We start from the raw sequence: 21,996 nt of genomic DNA on the forward strand, positions 1-21,996 counted from the left end.
AATGAAAACAAGTAACTGTAAAATGATGAAAAAGTACCTTTACAATGTGCCCATCAGTGCTGGAAAACTATTGAAAACTGAAAATAGTTTTGGAGGGAAAAATGCAACACTCGGCCATTTTGATAAGGTGTCTTGTAATATTTGTTTTGCTGTGAAAATTGCTAAGAGGGGTATATTGCCAGTGTATTGCCATTATGTAGCCAGTGCATTGTCAGAATCTGCTCTGAGTAAATTTATATCCAATGTACTGTCAATAGATTGAAACTAATTACACACTTGTTCAATGTCATGACATGACATGTACTAAGCAGGTCCCATAACTATACTTTTTTCCAAAATTAAGCCCCTTTTTCCACATAGCATTGTTTGCTTAAGTTTTTGTATGCAAGCTGGTATCTCAGTACTCATTCAATTCAATTATGAAATTATGTTTTTTATTTCCAGTTTCTTGCCATTTTCCTGCCAGATTTCTTCCAGACACTGGAAACAAGCTGACAATATTGTCAGTGTGTTTCCATGCTGATTGTTATGAGCCAGTTTATTGTCATATAGTTTGCAGATTATTCCCAGAAACTGGAAATAATATGGAAATAGTGTCCATATTATTTTCAGCTAAACTTTTTTTCTTGGAAGTTTGTTCCCATATAGGAGTCAGATTATTTCCAGTTACCTTTTTTTTTTGACAGACTGTTGCCAGATCATTGACAGTTACCTTGCAGCTTAATGCCAGCTTGTTTCCATATTTCATTTTCGTAAGGGTAGTCATTTTAATTTTCAACCACTCTGTTCTGTGAATAGTTGAGCACACCATCTTACCCACAGCTCTTGTTTATCTGTTATTATCTACAAGCTTTTTAACCCTTACCTGCTAAATTTCTAAAATGGACAGGCCGATCATTCAATTGAGGCAGTACCATTTATTATTCGAAGGGGTGTTTGCTGAAAAATTACTGACTGAAGAGCGACCAGTGCAGACCATGATCAGACTGCACGGATGTGCAGGCTGATCTTGGTTTGCACTGGTTGCAAAGGCAGAAATATTCGCCGCCAGCGGGCTAAAGGTTAAAGTCAGAAGTATTTGCCTAAAGTATCTATTTGTATGTTAACAATGACATTGATTGTAGATAAATCACAACATTATACTGTAAGTTTCAGAGAATCCAGGATCTGCAGGGCCATATCAGGTCCGTAGATAATCCAAAATGTGATGATTACAATATGAAAGACATATAAATTCCAATTTCAATTAATTACTGCATTTTTTAAAAAAAAAGTTTTTTAATATTCATTTTTAAGTACCAGGAAACAAATGTTCAAATAATTTAATACAAATAAATGATATATGGATCAATGGTAGCATGTTTTTGTAGGTGAAAAAAGTGAGTGTAAAAATGTTCCCCAAGCCCAATGCTGGAAGAATGAATTAAAATTTTAATCAGTCGATTTTTAATATTTTCTGTGCAATAAACCTATTTCGGCTACTCAAGTCAAGGTCGCTTTTACTAAAAATAAAAAAAAATGATTCTACTCAAAATCTCAAGGAAGGAGTGAGATAATTTCAATGAAACTTGATATGTACATAACTTATGAGGAGAGAAAGGTTAAGTTGTATTTTAAGCCATTTGGGTCAAGGTTAAGGTCACTGTTAAAAAAAAATTGAAAAAAAAAACCAGTTCCTGGGAATCAAATGAAGAAGGAATGACTTGAAAATTGTGGCAAGCCTAAATCAGGGTTTTCCCTCAGAAATTTTGAAAGAGTGTCATCATTTACCCGTCATATTTGTTTTTAGCTCACCAGAGCACGAAGTGCTCAAGGTGAGCTTTTGTGATTTGCCCTGTGTCCATCGTCGTCGTCCGTCGTGAACAATTTGACTGTTAACACTCTAGAGGTCACAATTTTGTCCCAATCTTAATGAAACTTGGTCAGAATGTTAGCATCAATAAAATCTCGGATGAGTTTGATACTAGGTCACCAGGTCAAATCAAAGGGAAAGCTTGTTAACACTCTAGAGGCCACATTTAAGACCATATCTTCGTGAAACATGGTCAGAATGTTTGTCTTGATGACCTCTAGGTCAGGTTCGAATCTGGGTCATGTTGGGTGAAAAACAAGGTTACCCGGTCAAATCAAAGGAAAAGCTTGTTAACACTCCAGAGGCCACATTTATGACCCTATCTTCATGAAACTTGGTCAGAATGTTTATCTTGATGATCTTTAGGCCAAGTTTGAATCTGGGTCATGTGGGATCAAAAACTAGGTCATAGTTCAGATTAAAGGAAAATCTTGTTAACACTCTAGAGAGCACATTTTAAGTTTGAAACTCATGAAAATTAGTCAGAATGTTTATCTTGGTAATTTCCAGGTCAAGTTTGAATTTGGGTCATGTGGGGTCAAAAACTAGGTCACCTGTTCAAATTAAAGGAAAAGCTTGTTATTACTCTAAGAGGCCACATTTATGATCCTACCTTCATGAAACTTGGTCAGAATGTTTATCTTGATGACCACTAGGCCACGTTCAAATCTGGGTCATGTGGGGTCAAAAACTAGGTCACTGTCAAATCAAAGAAAAGCTTGTTATCACTCTTAAGAGGCCATATTTATGACCCTATCTTCATGAAACTTGGTCAGAATGTTTATCTTGATGTTCTTTAGGCAAAGTTTGAATCTGGGTTATGTGGGGTCAAAAACTAGGGCACTAGGTCAGATCAAAGGAAAAGCTTGTTAACACTCTAGGGGCCACATTTTTGAACAGTCTTCATTAAACTTGGTCAGAATGTTTGGTATCATGAAGTCTTGTAAGACTCTGGGTAATATAGGGTCAAAAACTAGGTCACTTGGTAAAATTAAAGGAAAAGCTTGTTTATACTCTAGAGGCCACTTTTTTGCTCCAATCTTCACAAAAATTTATCAGAATGTTTGTTTTCATGAAACCATGGACGAGTTTTAATCTGGGTCATGTGGGGTCAAAAACTAGGTCATTAGGTCAATGAAAGAAAATGCTTGTTTACACTCAGGCCACATTTTTGGTCCAATCTTAATGAAAATTGGTCAGAATATTTTGTCTGCATGAAATTTCGGACAGGTTAAAATTAGGTTCGGTTGGGTAAAAAGCTAGGTTATTAGGCCAAATTGAAGAAAAAAATACTAGAGGCCATATTTTTGCTCCAATCTTGATAAAAACTGGGTCACTAGGCCAAACATGTTTGTTATGGTGTGTTACACTGGTGAGGTACCTAGGGCCATCATGGCCGTCTTGTTTGGGGTCATTTTCGGTTTTAGAGGTTCATTTGTTTTTAATTATTATAAACAGATGAGAAAGGAGGAAAGAGAAATTAATGTAAATAAATGGACTCTGAGTGGCCTGGCACTTTGTGTTTTATGCTTACATGGCAGCCTGGACTTAATTTTATGGTTAATGTTTTCAATACAAAGACTACCATGAATTGTTTGTGAACTGTTTATTAACAAAGTTAAATAATAGTTCAAGCATTATTCATGAACTGTTCATGATATTCTCAACAGGGGAATAAGGTGTGCTAAAACACACATAAAAAAACCTGGAACATGGAAACTTAGTTTTGGATTGTATTAAATTTGGGCCTGTTGGGGTCAAAGTTGACATTACTAACAATGACTTCTTCTCAGTAACTAGAATTTAGGTTAAAACTTTTTAAGTAGTTTGCCTACCAGAATACAAGGGTTGAGATTTCATGTAGGGCTGCAAGGCTGAAGGTCAAGGTCATACTTAAACAGTATCCTGCCAATAATAACTGTAGTTCAGAAACTAAATCTAGCCTGTAGTAAGCTTCCATGAGACCTAGCTTGGTGTAGTTAAATGCTGGGGTCAAGGTTATAGTAGCTAAAAGTAGTTTCAAGCTATTAATGTAAAGATTGGAACTACGTTTTCTCACCAAACTTTTTGTAAAGTAAGCTTTTATGAAAACCTAGCTTTGGATTGTATTTGGGACAGTTAGGGTCAAAGTCAAAAGTCAAATAGCTTCATGGCTTTGCTTTGTTCTTGTCTAATTTTCACATTTATAAACAGATTTCAAAAGCAGTTGTATGTCATTGAAAAACATGAAAAAGATGGCTTGTTTAATTGCGCCGACACACTGGTCATAATCCAGTGCTATATGCAGAAATGTTCCATCAAGTTATATATTGACAGAATTTCCTTACCCTATATATGTACACTGAAAAAGTACAATGTTGGTACCATAGATGTAAATCCTGTCTGATTGAATCCTAAGCTAAGCTTTAGGAAAGGTTTTAAGGTGTCTCATTGTTAATGACGTTTTTGACCAGTTATTATTACATTTTAGAGGCGGTAGGTCTCTCATTTAGTCAATAATGTATTCTGCTGCTTGTAAGCTGAATCTGCCAAGTCTGCAAGATGTAAATCTACTTTAATGTACATTTCTTAAAGGAAATTATCGATGATTGACTGTTTTTGAAATATTTAGCTCCCTTGAAAAAAAAGTTCGTAAAAAATGGTTGCATAAGAAAAGGTAGTTCACATAGTCAGAAAAAATAGTAATGATACACTATAAAGAAATTCCTTTGCATATGTTAAAGGTGGTTAACCCTTAGCTTGCTGGCGGCAAGTGATTCTGCCTTTGCGACCAGTGTAGACCAAGATCAGCCTGCACATCCGAGCAGTGTGATCATGGTCTGCACTGTTCGCTATTCTCTCAGTAAATTTTCAGTGAACACCCCTTCGAATAATAAATAGTATTGCCCAAATTGAATGATGGATCAGTCCATTATAGAAATTTAGCATGGTGAGGGTTAATCAGACTTTGATCAACTAATGGGTTTGTTCAATTTAATAAACTGATCATTTACACTGTGTTACATTGTGTTCACTGAGTTCTTACTACACGAGTATTTTTAGGTTTTGATTTTCTTATCCTGGTTGTCCAACCAAGATAACGTTATTTTAGCATAATTATTAATTAAATAAACTTATTTTGTCTAATGAATAATATGAATATAAGCACTATTGTATTAAAGTTGTCAATGATTTGACAAGTACATATTTTGCCAAAATTAATTAGAAATGCAAGTTTATGAAATTATTATTACCTCCCTTTGTCTATCTCGGTTGTGCAACCAAGATAGATTGAACACAGATGAAAACCAAAGCTACACGCTGTTTTAAAACACAGATGAAAACCAAAGCTACACGCGGTTTTAAAATTTGTCTTTTGTTTCAAGTAGTTGAAATACTCCAACATTTATCAAAAGCAAATGTAAAACTAGGAATTCTTTTGAAATCAAAAGAAACAGACAGCTTTTTTTTTTTTTTATATTAAAGGGAGGTAATTACAAAATTTCATACAATGTAATAAAATACACATTTCCAATAGGGATCTAACTCTATGTTATGTGTATTTTTGTTCCTTAAATAAAACTCTAAACAGAATATATCAAAACTAATAAATGTCATTAAATGTGCTCAAATGTGATTGACCACCTTTAAAGTTACATTATGTAACAACAGTAAAAGAAAGGGATTTTTTTATCAGTAAACATAATTTCACAGCATTGTGAGAAATTCTTGTCTAATTCGCAGCAGATTTTGTTTAAGGAATGACCCTCAAAATGCTAGGGGAGATAATTAGTACTAGGTGAAAAACATCTTATTAGCTCATCTGATTTTTTGAAAAAAAATGATGAGTTATTGTCATCACTTGAGCGGTTGTCGGCGTCGGCGTCGGCGTCGGCGTCGGCGTCGGCGTCTGCGTCGGCGTTGCCTGGTTAAGTTTTATGTTTAGGTCAGCTTTTCTCCTAAACTATCAAAGCTATTGCTTTGAAACTTAAAATACTTGTTCACCATTATAAGCTGACCCTGTATAGCAAGAAACATAACTCCATCTTGCTTTTTGCAAGATTTATGGCCCCTTTTGTACTTAGAAAATATCAGATTTCTTGGTTAAGTTTTATGTTTAGGTCAACTTTTCTCCTAAACTATCAAAGCTTTTGCTTTGAAACTTGGAATACTTGTTCACCATCATAAGCAGACCCTGTACATCAAGAAACATAACTCCATCTTGCTTTTTGCAAGAATTATTGCCCCTTTTGGACTTAGAAAATCAGTTTTCTTGGTTAAGTTTTATGTTTAGGTCAGCTTTTATCCTAAACTATCAAAGCTATTCCTTTAAAACTTGCAACACTTGTTCACCATCATAAGCTGACCCTGTACAGCAAGAAACATAACTCCATCCTGCTTTTTGCAAGATTTATGGCCCCTTTTGGACTTAGAAAATATCAGATTTCTTGGTTAAGTTTTATGTTTAGGTCAACTTTTTCTCTTAAACTATCAAAGCTATTGCTTTAAAACTTGCAACTCTTGTTCACCATCATAAGCTGACCCTGTACATCAAGAAACATAACTCTATCCTGCTTTTTGCAATAAATATTGCCCCTTTTGGACTTAGAAAAATCATTTTCTTGGTTGAATATTATGTTTAAGTCAACTTTTCTCATAAACTATCAAAGCTATTGCTTTAAAACTTGCAACAGTTTTTCACCATCATAAGTGGACACTGTACATCAAGAAACATAACTCTATCCTGCTTTTTGCAAGAGTGATGGCCCTTTTTAGACTTAGAAAATCATGGGTAGGACAATATTTCTATTATACAAAAAAAATCAGATGAGCGTCAGCACCCGCACGGCGGTGCTCTTGTTATAACATCTTCCAGCTCTCTGGAAGCAATTTGCACAATACTGCGCTAGTGTCATCAAAAACACCGTATGTCATACACAACTTACTGGGGGTTAATTGGAAGCAATTGGTCAGGCTGTTGTGCAATACAATACAGTGGACATTCTTGAAGATAGTGGAATTATAGCAGATCAATATTATGTGTTTTCTCAGCATTTTGGTGTGAGACAGAAAATACCTAAACTATTTCTGGAAACTATAGAAACCTCGAATCATAATACATTTATCTTGTGGTCAGATGAGTGTACCAACAGTTTTATGTGTAAATAATTGAGTGCATATATTCTGTTTGAAGATGGGAATGGAATAATTTTTGGAATATTTATAAAGTGTTGTGTGGAAATATATGTTTGCTGTGATAGGTAGATACATGAAAGTGAATTAAGGACAGTCAAATAGCTGAAAATATAGTACCAGTCAAAAAATAAAACATAGTTTTGATAATTCAACATGTTCCAGTAATTTTGTATAGTTTTTATATTGTTACAAAGTACATGAGTTATACCGTGTTCAGACTACGTTTTTAATCCTATATTAACTTGGTTTTTTTTTTTTAAACTCGTTTGCGTCCACACTATATGTGGTTTAAACTGTGAATTATGTAAAGGTCAAGTGGTTTCTGTAAGGTAGCATTAAAACTACCTTTGGAGGTAGTTTTAATACCATATTAAAAAGTAATACTACATTATTTTACAAGTGTGAACGCAAATGTGAGTTATAACTGGCTTTACAATCCCAAATCCACAGATCTTACCTTTTTGCAAAAGAATACCATGTGTTTCTCTTTTGTATCAAACAATTAATGCTATGGCTGGCAAAAGTAATTGGAGTGTTGATGAAACAAAAACATTAAATTGCGATATGGAGTCATGCTGATGCTGATGCTCAAAATGGACTATAGATGGAATGAACAGAAATTCTTAGATGAACACAGAAGTTTAAACATTGATGACTCCTCCTTGTTTCTGTTAGCCTCCTTCTTTGTAACCTATTTTGCTTATTGCAAAATATTTGTTAACTGCCATCATTGCATGTATATATTTAAACCACATTTCTTTGCCTAGTATGGACGCAAACTAGATTATATTTTGATGGGTTTTAAATGTCAAATACCAATTATAGCCAATTAGTGCCTGATAAATAAAACCGATCTGCTAGTGTGAACACGGTATAAAAGTGTGTAGAGAGGATAAAAAGGGGTATTATATGCTGATGTATTCCATACCCTAAGATTTGTATATTAAATTTACAGTTTTACTATATCTTAAAGATGTACTATGCTTATATATTCTGTGATAAGATTTTGGACTAAACTTTGAAAATTCTCATCTGATACATATAACTTGTCTCAATATATAAACTAACTATACATGTAGACTGCTTTATTGTCATATCTAGTAGTAAAAAAGACTTCCAGATTTTGTATGTATAAGTACTGCAACCTAAGACATGGTATTATTTCTGTACACACAGTTTTATTTATTTTGTGCAGATTCAAGTACAAATTTTCAAAATATGAAGTTGGAGTCAGTCTAGCTGTGATGACCTTTGTCCTGCCTTTGTGGTAGAAATAAATTGCAGGATGACATCTAAGCTTTCATAAAGGAACCACTCTATCAAAATCAAAATTTTGTTGAGTCCTTTAAGTTTTGTAGGGTTACTAACCGTAGTTTCTGCCAGGAAACATGTTGTAGCTTTTATATTTGGGAGATTAGGTGTTGAAACTTTTCTTGTGAAAATCTGACCTAAATAATCATAGGCTCTTTCCTTGTCATCTGGTAAATTAATAGTATAGATTTTATAAGAGATATTTCTCTTAAATTTCTTGGATAAAAATTTGTCTGTTGCAGTATTTTAGATGAGAATAGTTTAGATCAGGCAGCTACCTGTAAAAGGCAATATTTCATCCATATATGTGATCTATGACCACTACACAAGAACTTAGTAATTAACCCTTAGCCTGCTGGCGGCAAGTGATTCTGCCTTTGCGACCAGTGCAGACCAAGATCAGCCTGCACATCCATGCAGTCTGATCATGGTCTGCACTGTTCGTTATTCAGTCAGTAAATTTTCAGTGAACACCCCTTCGAATAATAAATAGTATTGCCCAAATTGAATGATGGACCAGTCCATTACAGAAATTTAGCATGGTGAGGGTTAATAACTTGGAAAATAGAATCTCACACTTTCTTGAGAAATTCCTGTCTCATTTGCAGCAGAAGTCTTATCAGGATAGACCCTCAAAAGAGTATCCAGGGGAGATAATTCACTTATGCAGTGTAAGAAATTTGTTTGATTGTATGTAAGTGGTGTTTGGTGCCCCGCTGGGAATCACCATTAGCAATTAGCAGTACCAGAGAACTGTAATAACCTGGTCATTATCTCAGCATTACCACCTTTGTGAGGACATCTGCAACAATATACTAATGGAATCCTCTGGAAGACATATACTATACATATATAAATATATCGTACACGAAATATTGATATGTTTATGGTACCTACTGTCATAATTTTCAGTTATGTTATGATTTACTTTCTGTATTGATTTGGCATTCTGTTTGAGAGAAACTTTCTTGAATCCTCTTCTTGCAGGCTTTACAAAAACCCTATTTTTGCAGCAGTTATATATTTCATCTTCATTACTGCTGTTATGTGAAACCCTTGTATGTTAGATTCTCTTATTGTCTTAACGAAAACAAAGTATATTTATCCTTTTATCAAGTACAGTCAAACTTAGTGTGCGCAAACTCAGATAATTGGAACACAGCCCTTCACTCAAACTTGTCGTCAGGTCCCGGCAAAGCGATAATTTAGGATTGGGCAAACCGCTAAGCTCTTCAAAAATTGTGTACATTTCATTTCAATTTTTTTCATCAGTTGGCCTCGGTATTGTCTTCCCTATGAAATCTCAAGATTTATACAAGTTCTCATCCAGTGAAACAGATATTCAAAATTTTAATTAATTGATACATTACAAATGTTATCTTTTTGTGATTATTTAACTTCTACCGGAAAATTATGTTTTTTTCTCACTTTAAATATGTCCAGAGTTTATCAGAATATATGTTAAACATTTTTATGAATCTAAATTTCACTAACATTAAAATCTCAGTAGCGGTGGGAGGTGAGTAATTGATACTACACATCCATGCAGGCTGATCATGGTCTGCACTGTTCCCTATTCAGTCAGTAAATTTTCAGTGAACACCACTTCAAACAACAAATGCTATTGCCCAAATTGATTGGTGGACCAGACAGTTGTAGAAATTTAGCAGGCTAAAGGTTAATATGCTTACGTGAACTCTGCATCAGATTATTTTTCTTCCCTTAAATAAATTTTTTCTAGTTTGTAGGGAAAAAAAGCACCTTCAAAGCAGACATCGAAAGTTGTATAAGTGCATGGCCGAAGGTCTCTTAGAGAAATATTTGTATAATTGGTGACAGCAGCTTTTTGCGACAGTCTTAGCATTACAATAATTATTACCGGAATGAAATAGCTAGCGGCTGAACCAGGATATGACTTCTCTAGTAAGATAATGTATTTTATTTCTGCAAAAAATGTACTTTCCGAGTTACTGATCATAGATTATAGTCCTTGTAGTGCTGAAATGTCTGTAATCAACACAGTGCCATGCCAATTTAGCTAAACAGGTGTTCTGTCAAATTATATCTTGTACAATGTTACACAGGTGTAATATAGCAGAAAATGCAGTGTATCAAGAAAAGAAGCTGTAAAATATTAAGAATCTGCAGAATGCAGTTGTAGAACTAAATTTAGAAGTGGATTTTATGCAGTGGAATCCTGGAGATACATAATTCCAGGTTTGCAGGAGGAGTTTAATACATAGGAAAAGATTTCTAAGTTAATATACTGACATTATTATGTTAGGAAATGTTAAGCATCTTGTCAGCAAGTTGAGTAACAAGAATACTGCATGTAATATGTGGAGATAAAGATGTTCATGATTGATGTGGAGAAAGGGATGTTTATGAAACATGTGGAGAAAGCAGTGTTTATGATGTATGTGGAGAAAGGGCTGTTTATGATCTGTGTGGAGTAAGGGATGTTCCTGAAGTATGTGGAGTAAAAGTTGTTCATGATGTATTTGGAGAGTAAAGGATGTGGAGAAAAAAGGATGATTGTTCATGATTTATGTGGAGAATTGATGACCTTGATGTATGTGGAGAAAGTGATGATTGTTCATGATTTATGTGGAGAATTGATGATCTTGATGTATGTGGAGAAAGTGATGATTGTTCATGATTTATGTGGAGAATTGATGACCTTGATGTATGTGGAGAAAGTGATGATTGTCCTTGATTTATGTGGAGAAAGTGATGGTCTTGATGATGTATGTGGAGAAAGTGATGATTGTTCATGATGTATTTAGAGTAAAGGATGTCCATGCTATATTTGGGTTAAAATATGTAGTCATGATATATGTGGAGATTGTTCATGATATATTTGGGGTAAAATATGTTCATGATATATGTAAAATAAACTTGTATTCATGATATATGTGTAGAAAGGATAATTGTTCATGTAGAGTAAATAATGTTCATTATGTGTGTTATATGTGTTGAGAATTGTGTCGGTGCGACGTTAAACCCAACAAAATAAATAAATACATGTGTTGAGAAAGGGATTTATCTTTATTTTGTATGCAGAGTAAATAACGTTCATGATGAATGTGGAGAAAAGAAAATTTCACTTAACCCTTAGCCTGCTAAATTTCTATAATGAAAAATTCTATGTATAATTTAAGTTTTCTGAATGCATACACTACTTAATTGCTCCCTAAAGATTTCTTGGTGTGTCTTATTGATTGTTAGTGTAATACAATATTCCATTTGAGATGTTAAATTAGTCGGCCAATTAACTCCCAATTAAGTGATTATAAACTGTAGTTGCTGGCTATTAAAGTGCATTGTGTTTCCTTTGAAGACTGCAACTGTCCTTGATTTATTGTCTTGCCAGGAAATGTCTGTTGGAGGAAGATAGCAGTTTGTTTTGTTTTGTTGGGTTTAAGACTTTTTAATGATTTTCAACAGTGTTTACCTACTGCTTCATCAGACATGCAAACCTACAACCCCTAGACTGGAAGTCTTGTACTGTTACATGTTGAGCTTACTGAGGCTATGCAGAAGTAATAGAAGTGTCTTGGCTAGACTGGTATTAAATGATAGATGTAACAGACTGTTATTGAATCGAACAGACTCATATAAAATCTAACAGGCTGGTATTGAATCTAACAGACTCATATAAAATCCAACAGACTGGTATTAAATCTAACAGACTCGTATAAAATCTAACAGACTGGTATTAAATCTAACAGACTCATATAAAATCTAACAGACTGGTATTGAATCTAACAGACTCATATAAAATCTAACAGACTGGTATTAAATCTGACAGACACATATAAAATCTAACAGACTGGTGGTATTGCATCTAACAGACTCATATAAAATCTAACAGACTGGTGGTGAATGTAACAGATTGATATTGTATCTAAGAGACTGGTGTTGAATATGATATACTGGTATTGAATCTAACAGATTGGTATTGAATCTAACAGACTGGTATTGAATATGATACTGATGCTGAATGCAGCAGACTAGTATATAATCTAACAGACTGTTATTGAATATATCATACTGATCTAAATCTAATCAAAGTGCTATTACATGTGACAGGCAAGTGTACAGAAACTGTCAGTTGAGCATGTAAAAGTTGATTTCCGAGAACAATTTAAGTCAATGTTACATACATTTAACATTATTTATATCAGATTCTTATAAATGAAAACATGAATCATTGAGATAGTTAATGGGGTCTGAAAACTAATTAACTTCCCATACCATATGCATTTTTTTATTTCCTCTGTAATCGAAACAGCATGAAAACTGCTCAATTTAATTTTCATGATGACACTAGAAAAAAAAATCTTTTTCTGTCAACTGGTGTAAAACATATGGTGATTATTGTGATGAAAGCACGAGAAACGCTGATTACCGTTATTTGAAGGCGACTTTGACTCCCTTGTTATTGATTGGTTGTCGTTGGACTTTATAACAATGAGTTTGTTTCGGATCTTGATCTATTCTCGTGTCGGTCGTAAAGTGTTCCTTTTTTGGCAGAAAATGAATAACGAGATAACGCGATAAAGGAATTTTGGGGTGTGTGACAGGGAAGCTATTCAGAACTGGTGGAATCCTTTTTGTATGCAAATTTACATTCCTTTGGGGATGACATCATTGGGTCAACAATTTTTCAGAAGGAATTCTGTTGTTGCTTTTTTTCTCTTGCAGTATCTATAACAATTAGGAAGTCTGCTTCGAGTGCGGGATGAACAGTTGCACGTGCAGTGTGGAATTCTCAACAGAGTGTTAATGTTTTGTTATGTTTTGTGATTAATTTTGCATGGAAAATGTGGGGGAGTTTGTATAATTGTTTACATCAGGAAAAGAAATTGTGCAGAAACTGTTTTTGTACCACAAATGTGTAACTGAAAAACGGAAATTGTTATACACAGAAATGGCTAGGTGTTCTTCTAGAGTGATGAAATACAATTGGCTCAGGTGTTCTGTGAGAGAAAAAAAGTTTGATATTGAAGCGAACCAGATTGTTTCATCCATATAGTAGGTGATATACTTGAGATGTCGAATGTAAATCCGTGTGTTTTTCTGAAGTTTTTGGAATATTCTTACAGCCATGTACACTGTTTAAGTGGATATAGAGTATTGTTCAGAATAAAAGATAAAAATGGGATTGTAGATGGCAGAAGGAGAATATATTTAAATATTATTATATAGTACACTTACTAGCTTTCACTTTTATTCTCTCTTCAAGTTATTGATTGCATGACAGATAATGATATGATGAAGTCAATGATAATGATATGATGAAGTCAGGTGTATGGATTGGTCTCCAGTGTATAAAAGATAATGATAGATGAAGTAAGGTGTATGAAGGATAATGATATGATGATGTCAGGTGTATGGATTGGTCTCCAGTGTATAAAAGATAATGATATGATGAAGTAAGGTGTATAAATGATAATGATATGATGAAGTAAGGTGTATTCAGGATATAGTATAAGATGTCAGATGTTATTCAGGATAAAGATATGTATATAAGTAAGGTTACAAATGATATGATATGATGAAGTAAGGTGTATGAAGGATAATGATACGATGAAGTCAGGTGTATAAATGATATGATATGATGATGTCAGGTGTATAAATGATAATGATCATGATATGATGAAATCAGGTGTATTCAGGATATAGGTATAAAGATGTCAGATGTATTCAGGATAATAATATGATAAAGTCAGGATTACAAAAGATGATGTGATGAAGTCAGGTGTATGAAGATGATGATGTGATGAGGTCAGGTTATAATGAAATATAATGATATGATGTAGTCTGGTATATGAAGGATAATGATATTACTTGAGTCACTCTGTTGATCTGTCTGTCCATTTGCGCAGCTGTCTGACCATCCAACATTTAGCTTTTGCAAATATCTGTCATTTCAGTTCCTAAACTCATATATCTGTCATTTTGGTTGCTAAGTTCATATATCTGTCATTTTGGTTGCTAAGTTCATATGTCTGTCATTTTAGTTCCTAAAATCATATATATGTCATTTTGGTTGCTAAGTTCATATTTCTGTCAGTTTGGTTGCTAAGTTCATAAATCTGTCATTCTGGTTGCTAAGTTCATGTATCTGTATTATCTGTCATTTTGTCATTTTCAGTTGCTAAGTTCATATATCTGTCATTTGGTTGCTAAGTTCATATCATCTGTCAATTTAGTTTGTTGCTAAGTTCAATGTATAGTTAGTTATACCTTTCTTGGTTGCTAAGTTTATATATTTTTAGTCATTACTGGTTGCTAATGTTTAGTTATATATCTGTCATTTTGGTTGCTAAGTTCATATATCTGTCATTTCAGTTTCTAAAATCATATATCTGCCATTTTGGTTGCTAAGATTTCAGTTCCTAAAATCATATATCTGTCATTTTAGGTTCATGTGTCATTTTGGTTGCTAAGTTCATATATCTGTAATTTCAGTTTCATAAAATCATATAACTGTCATTTTGGTTATTAAGTTCATATATCTGTCAATTCAGTTTTCTAAAATCATATAACTGTCATTTTGGTTACTAAGTTCATATATCTGTCATTTTGGTTGCTAAGTTCATGTTTCTGTCATTTCAGTCGTATATCTGTCTTATCAGTTCCTAAAATCATATAACTGTCATTCTGGTTGCTAAGTTTATATATCTTTCATTTTGGTTGCTAAGTTCATATGTCTGTCATTTTGGTTGCTAAGTTCACATATCGGTCATTCCAGTTCCTAAAATCATATACCTGTCATTCTGGTTGCTAAGTTCATATATCTGTCATTCTGGTTGCTAAGTTCACATATCTGTCATTTCAGTTCCTAAAATCATATATCTGTCATTTCGGTTGCTAAAATAATAATATCTGTCATTTCAGTTCCTAAAATCATATATCTGTCATTTTGGTTTCTAAGTTCATGTATCTGTCATTTTGATTGCTAAGTTCATATATCTGTCATTTTGATTGCTAAGTTCATGTATATGTAACTTTTGGTTGCTAAGTTCATGTTTATGTCATTTTGATTGCTAAGTTCATGTATCTGTCATTTTTGTTGCTAAGTTCATATATCTGTCATTTTGATTGCTAAGTTCATATATCTGTCATATTGGTTGCTAAGTTCATATATCTGTCATATTGATTGTTAAGTTCATATATCTGTCATATTGGTTGCTAAGTTCATATATCTGTCATATTGGTTGCTAAGTTCATGTATATGTAATTTTGGTTGCTAAGTTCATATATCTGTCATTTTGGTTGCTAAGTTCATGTATATGTAATTTTGGTTGCTAAGTTCATATATCTGTCATTTTGGTTGCTAAGTTCATGTATATGTAACTTTTGGTTGCTAAGTTCATGTATATGTAACTTTTGGTTGCTAAGTTCATATATCTGTCATTTTGATTGCTAAGTTCATGTATATGTAATTTTGGTTGCTAAGTTCATATATATGTCATTTTGGTGGCTAAGTTCATATATCTGTCATTTTGGTTGCTAAGTTCATACATCTGTCATTTTGATTGCTAAGTTATGTATTTGTTGTAATCATTTTGGATTGCTAAGTTCCATGTATATGTACTTTGTTGTATCATTCTGTCATTTTGGTTGCTAAGTTCATATATCTGTCATTTTGGTGCTAAGTTCATATATCTGTCATTTTGATTGCTAAGTTCATTATATTTAATTTTGGTTGCTAGTTCATATGTGTTGTTGTTGCTAAGTTCATATATCTGTCATTTTGATTGCTAAGTTCATGTATATGTAACTTTTGGTTGCTAAGTTCATATATCTGTCATTTTGATTGCTAAGTTCATATATCTGTCATTTTGGTTGCTAAGTTCATATATCTGTCATTTTGATTGCTAAGTTCATGTATATGTAATTTTGGTTGCTAAGTTCATATATCTGTTGTTTTGGTTGCTAAGTTCATATATCTGTCATTTTGATTGCTAAGTTCATGTATATGTAACTTTTGGTTGCTAAGTTCATGTATCTGTCATTTTGGTTGCTAAGTTCATATATCTGTCATTTTGATTGCTAAGTTCATGTATATGTAACTTCTGGTTGCTAAGTTCATGTATCTGTCATTTTGGTTGCTAAGTTCATATATCTGTCATTTTGGTTGCTAAGTTCATATATCTGTCATTTTGGTTGCTAAGTTTATACATCTGTAGTTTTGGTTGCTAAGTTTATATATGTGTTGTATTTGGTTGTTAGGGTCATAAATCTGTTGTTTTGGTTGCTAAGTTTATATATCTGTCCTTTAGGTTGCTATGGTCATATATATCTGTCATTTTCGTTGCTAAGTTCATATATCTTTATCTGTCATTTCAGTTTCTAGGTATACCAAGTGTTAACAACTGAATTATTTTATTGGTTTCCTTAGTTACAGAATTATTTCTTATAAAAAATCAATGACTTTGACAAATAACATTTTCAGATTTGTGAGATATTTCTTCCGAAAGGTCTGCCTCCTAAATGTGAATATTAGTTGGAGTACTTTGTTTTCTAGCAGCAAATTGTAATATACATAATAGAGACAGCAAATGAATGAAAATGTTTTAAAACATTAGGCACTTTTTCATCTAGTGCTTTTTCCCTTAATATCATTTGCTAAGGGGGTTACTGACAAGTTTTGTTGATTGAATGGTTTGTTATTGATTATGGTTACTGATTATGGTTAATGGGTTTTTAATTGATGAGAGATAGTGGGCAGGAATCTGCATGATAATGGTATCACAAGTGTTTGCTCACATGTTTGCATGCAAGCAGGAGTTATAGCCCCTTGTCTTGGTTTAGACACCTGGTGTAGCTTAATTAAAAAATTGTCTCTTAAGATTTAAGTGAGCAAATTAAATTATAGCCATTGCGCTGTACAATCAGAATTTGAGCATATGAATACAATTGGGAATTTAGGACGCATTTTTGCTGCTAAGTTATGTTGTGAGTTTTTCATCTGAATGTTTCTTTGATTGTAAGTTATAATGTTCAACTGGTGATGTTGACCTTTCATGATGCAAATTTTACCTGGAATTTAATTTCCTTCTATATTTCAAATGCAGTAAACAAAGCAATAGATTATTTTTTTTTTCAATGTAATTTTGCAGGATAAATAATCCAGTGTTAATTTGTGGGAGAATTTTTTTGCAAAATTTATACTAACACCTGAGTTATGAGGTTGGAAATCCTGTTCCATTTTATATTTATGGCCTTGGTGTGTCAAAGATGGGAATAATAACTCTTTAAAAGGAAAGAAATCTTAGTGATTTTCTTGTGAAATGCAGTTCCTTTTTGGAATATGGTATTCATTTATCAGATGACCTTGACGTAATATTACAACCAAGTGATATCTTCTTCACCCTATAGATAAATTAAAATCCAGACAGATAATTAGTAATTTCCTTGACTTGTCAAAATATATTATATTAAATAACGTTTTAATGTTAAAGGCACTAGTCTTCAGATCGTACCGACAACAGAAAGAAAAAAAAAAATCAGTATCAGGAAGTTAATGCTATATTTCTTAAGAAAGCTTCAAAACTTATTTACTGACAGACTATGTGTTATGGAAACATACGAGAATTAGTTGCTTTTACTATTTTTTACAATGAAAATGGAAAAGCATCTGTAACGCTTTTACTCGCGGTAAACTGCCTTAATTATAAATATCTATATTTAACACGTTAAACAGGTAATCCTCCGTGACGGTATTGGTAAGACACGGAAATGTTTTTATTGCCGCAGCAGCCTGAGTTCTATTCCTGACTGAGGGGGTGGGGCAACCTTTTTTTTTCTTGATTTGGCATTTTTAAGATAGTTTAGAAACAAAAACTCATATTCTAATGTTCATAACATGACCATACTTCAATTTTAAAGAAAGATCATTTTTAGCCAAAATCTGGAGGTTAGTGCCTTTAAAATGTTTTTGGCCAAACAGGTAATTATTTACCTGTAGACTGTATTCTGTTGTCTCAATTTACATATTAGACATGTAACATCCCTGTCAATATCTTAAACCTGTATCTGAGATACATTTTCTTATAACTTATCGGTTTTTAATGTCATTTACATACATAATTATATATCAAGTGAAGGATAATTGAAACCGTGTTATTAAGGATTGTTCTATTTGAAAAGAGGATAGCATTTGCATTAATTAAATCGCATTTTGACAGGTTGAAAATCACACCATATGCAAGTAAATAAGATTTATTGTCGGAGTGCACTTAAAGTTCGGAAGAGAATGTTAATTTTCCGAGTGTATAAAAGAAAGAAGTGAAGTTTGATTGTAAACAGTTGAGGATGTATTTTTTGCAGTTAAATGAGTCATATTGTATAGGTGTGACAGCACAAACATTAATTTTCAGTTGATAAAATTGGATTGTTTACTTATAATGGTAAATATATGTTCTTTTTGTTTGTTTATAGGTGTTATCAGTTATGTTAAAGCCAGACTGGGGGATGGTAAAAAGTCAATTGTTGTGTAAAATTTAGATTGTTTTATTTGTGATGGTATGGTATGGTATGGTATAAGACAGGTGCTTGCATATGGTCTAGCTGTGTTTCACCTGAGGGAGGGTTTTTTTCAACTAAATTTTAAGGGTTCTTAAGGTTGGGAAGAGAAATGCAGGGTAAATTGTTTACCTGGCATAATGTTTAACCTTTAGCATGCTAGATAAATTGTCGTCTGCTGGAAATGTCGTCTGCTAAAATTGTAAAGTCCATTCAATTTGCTCCAAAAATGGAAGAAATATTGTCAGAGTAGCAAACAGCTTGGAACCTGATCAGACGCCGATTTAATCGGCGTCTGATCTGGTTCCAAGCTGTTTGCAAAGGCTGTTAAATTCGCCTGCAGCAGGCTAAGAGTTAAGGAGGATTTTAATGGTATTGATGTGTAAATTTTTCAAGAATGTTTTTGTAAGGGGCTACCTTGAAGATTTGGACCCACAACTGCATCTAAAACAGATTCAACATTTTATGCTTATGGTCAGGTTTTGTTTGTCATGTAAAACCCAATAACAATAAAAGACAAAATAACAGGAGGTTTCCTTGAAAATAATAAATGTCATCTCAACTGGACGGATATTGTGATTTGATTTTCGTGGGATCAGTCTTGTAAAATATTGAAGACTTTATTGAATTTATTCTAGAAGTTGTTGTTTGATAGCGTTTTCAAAAGTCGTTCTTGAAGTGGTATTGTGCTTAATCAGCAATATAAGTTTTATTTTTATGGTGTATTTGCATACAAAAGTAATTTGAATTTTGTACTTGCTTTTGGAAGGAATGGAAGATAGCAGATTATTGAAAAGTTTATTTGATCGAAATCGATTGCACCATTGAAATTGCAATATCTTGAGTATTTCTTCGTCTGATCTGAGACATGCGCAATGAAAACTTAAATTAAAGATTGAGATATAACAAGTTTATAAATAAGGAATACTTTTTGTGAGAGAAAATGTGTCTATGGAAGTTATTGTAGTGCAAATTCTTTTTCTGGAGCTAAATGATAAACTGTAATTTGGAAAACTGCTCACATGGTTTTTATATCACAATTTGATACACCACCATGCTTAAACATTATTTGTATGCAAGAACTTGTGTCCAGCTTTGAAGTTTAGGGTAGAAAATATTCATAACCATAAGAATATGTCTTGTTTTTGTTTTTGTAAGCTTACTTATTGTCGCCACTGGTAAGGCTCAAGAAGACTGTCGGTAATGTTTGTCAGACGACAGTGCAAGATACAGAAGATGCTCCAATTCCAGAAGCTTCCCTTGTTCTTTAGCATGCCAGGTGTAAAGCACTTGTACATGGGAATTTTATCCCAATGTTAGTAATTTTTATCTGGAGGAGCGGGGGCTCAAACTTATGACCCCTGGTTTCGTAGTAAAACTGTGTTACCACTGGACGACTGCGTCCGCTCTTAACACTGTATCTTACTAATGAATGACTTTAAATAGAGTGCTATGTGATTACCCACAACAATAAATAAATATTGATATGATTTGATTTGAGTGACGTTCACATTTCTAAGGAAATGGTTGACCTTGACATTCTTAAGGCAATGATTGGCATTGACATTCCTTTGAAAATCTCTGGCCATGACATTCCTTGGGAAATGTCTGACTTTGACATTCATAAGGAAATGTCTGACCTTGACATTCATAAGGAAAATGTCAAACCTAAAATTCCATAAGAAATGACTGGCATTGACATTTCTTAGAAAATGACTGCCCTTGACATTGGAGGGAATGTCATACCTTGATATTCCTTAGAAAGTGACTGGTCTTGACATTCTGTAGGAAATGTCTCACCTTGACATTTCTAGGGAAATGTCTGACCTTGAAATGCTTTAGGGAATGGTAGGCATTGACATTCCTTAGGAAATAACTGATCTTGATATCTGAGAAGAAATGTCAGCTGACCTTACTATTCCTTAGGAAATGACTGACCTTTACAAGAAATGAGTGACCTTGACATTCCATAGAACATGAGTGACCTATACAAGAAAATAGATTATTACTTGCTTGTTTTATGAGTCGGAACTGACCAAAATTAGAATTGCTATGACAATGAAATAATTCTGTATTGAGAAGAAAATTAAATACAACAGTAGGAGTGAAAACCTCAGCAAATTGTTGGGAATTGATTATTCAGGTCTGGAAGAAAATTGTTTTTGCATCGCAGCAGGGCTTCAGCACTATGAGTAATGTCCATTAGACAATCAGCGACTTGATGTTGTTAAGTGAAAGGATTACCTGTTTTGGTGAAAATAGAAGAAAAAATTCAAAATGGATTACTGACTGTTTGACAGTTACGAACATGTGAAAGTGGCTCCCCCTATGCATCGAGGATGCATTTTTTGTAAGATGCGGGATGCCATCTTTGGTTGTATGGGCGGGCAACCGGAAAAATCGGAAGAGTTACGAAGGAAAGGTAGCTCTGAGGAAACTTATGTCTTTGATAAAAAAGGATTAAGAAGTGACCATAGATCTGAGTCATGTAGAAGGTCACCAAGGAGATCAGGGTCAAGGCCACATGTAAAGGAAGGAGTTCTCAGATTGAAACAGGGGACACTTTGCTATAAAGGTCAAGGACACAATAACAGGAAAGGAACTTTTCAGAGACAGCAGAGAACTGGGAGACCACATTTACCCCAGTCTACTCAAGCTAAATATAGACCACATCCTAAAGGTCAAGTTCATTATAGTAACTATGGAAACCATGAGACTGGTCACTGTAATGCACGTTATTGTAAATACTATGAAAAACAATACGAAAGAGACTTGCTCAAACGAAATGTTGAACGACTGCCACTTCTGGAATATACGTACAGACAAGGGAGACCACTGAGAGGAATTTTAAAAAAGCCGCAATTTGTTCGCACGCCGAGAATGGATGAATTAGTGTTTGTGGAGGTAGGCATAAGATAATATATTGCATGCTGCAAGTTGTCAGTGTCTCTTTATCACATTCATTTTTCATGTCTTACGCTTGTCAAGGATTATGAAATGTGAAAAACAAGATGACACACACTGTGACACACACATCACTTTGAGTTTCAGACACATATCATTCCTGTAGTCTTCTTATGGGACACGTTTTACCACTTCCTCTTCCAGCTCCTTTTCCT

General features: G+C 33.6%; 1 protein-coding gene across 11 annotated transcripts in view; it reads left to right on the forward strand.

Moving 5' to 3' along the window:
- Positions 1-21,996, forward strand: part of LOC123531178 (SRC kinase signaling inhibitor 1-like) — a 199,806-nt gene that overhangs the window by 128,061 nt on the left and 49,749 nt on the right. The window contains exon 1 of one of the 11 annotated variants that reach the window (XM_053517849.1): positions 18,469-18,762. The exons of 9 other annotated variants lie outside the window; for them this stretch is intronic. In XM_053517849.1, coding sequence (XP_053373824.1) covers positions 18,760-18,762 — 3 coding nt within the window. In that variant the 5' untranslated portion in view covers positions 18,469-18,759. Of the gene's footprint in view, positions 1-18,468; positions 18,763-20,762; positions 21,782-21,996 lie in introns of those variants that run through there. One more of the 11 variants, XM_053517841.1, reaches the window with a different exon arrangement.

This window comes from Mercenaria mercenaria, chromosome 11 (genome assembly GCF_021730395.1).
Source record: "Mercenaria mercenaria strain notata chromosome 11, MADL_Memer_1, whole genome shotgun sequence".
In the NCBI taxonomy this organism is placed as follows: domain Eukaryota; kingdom Metazoa; phylum Mollusca; class Bivalvia; order Venerida; family Veneridae; genus Mercenaria; species Mercenaria mercenaria.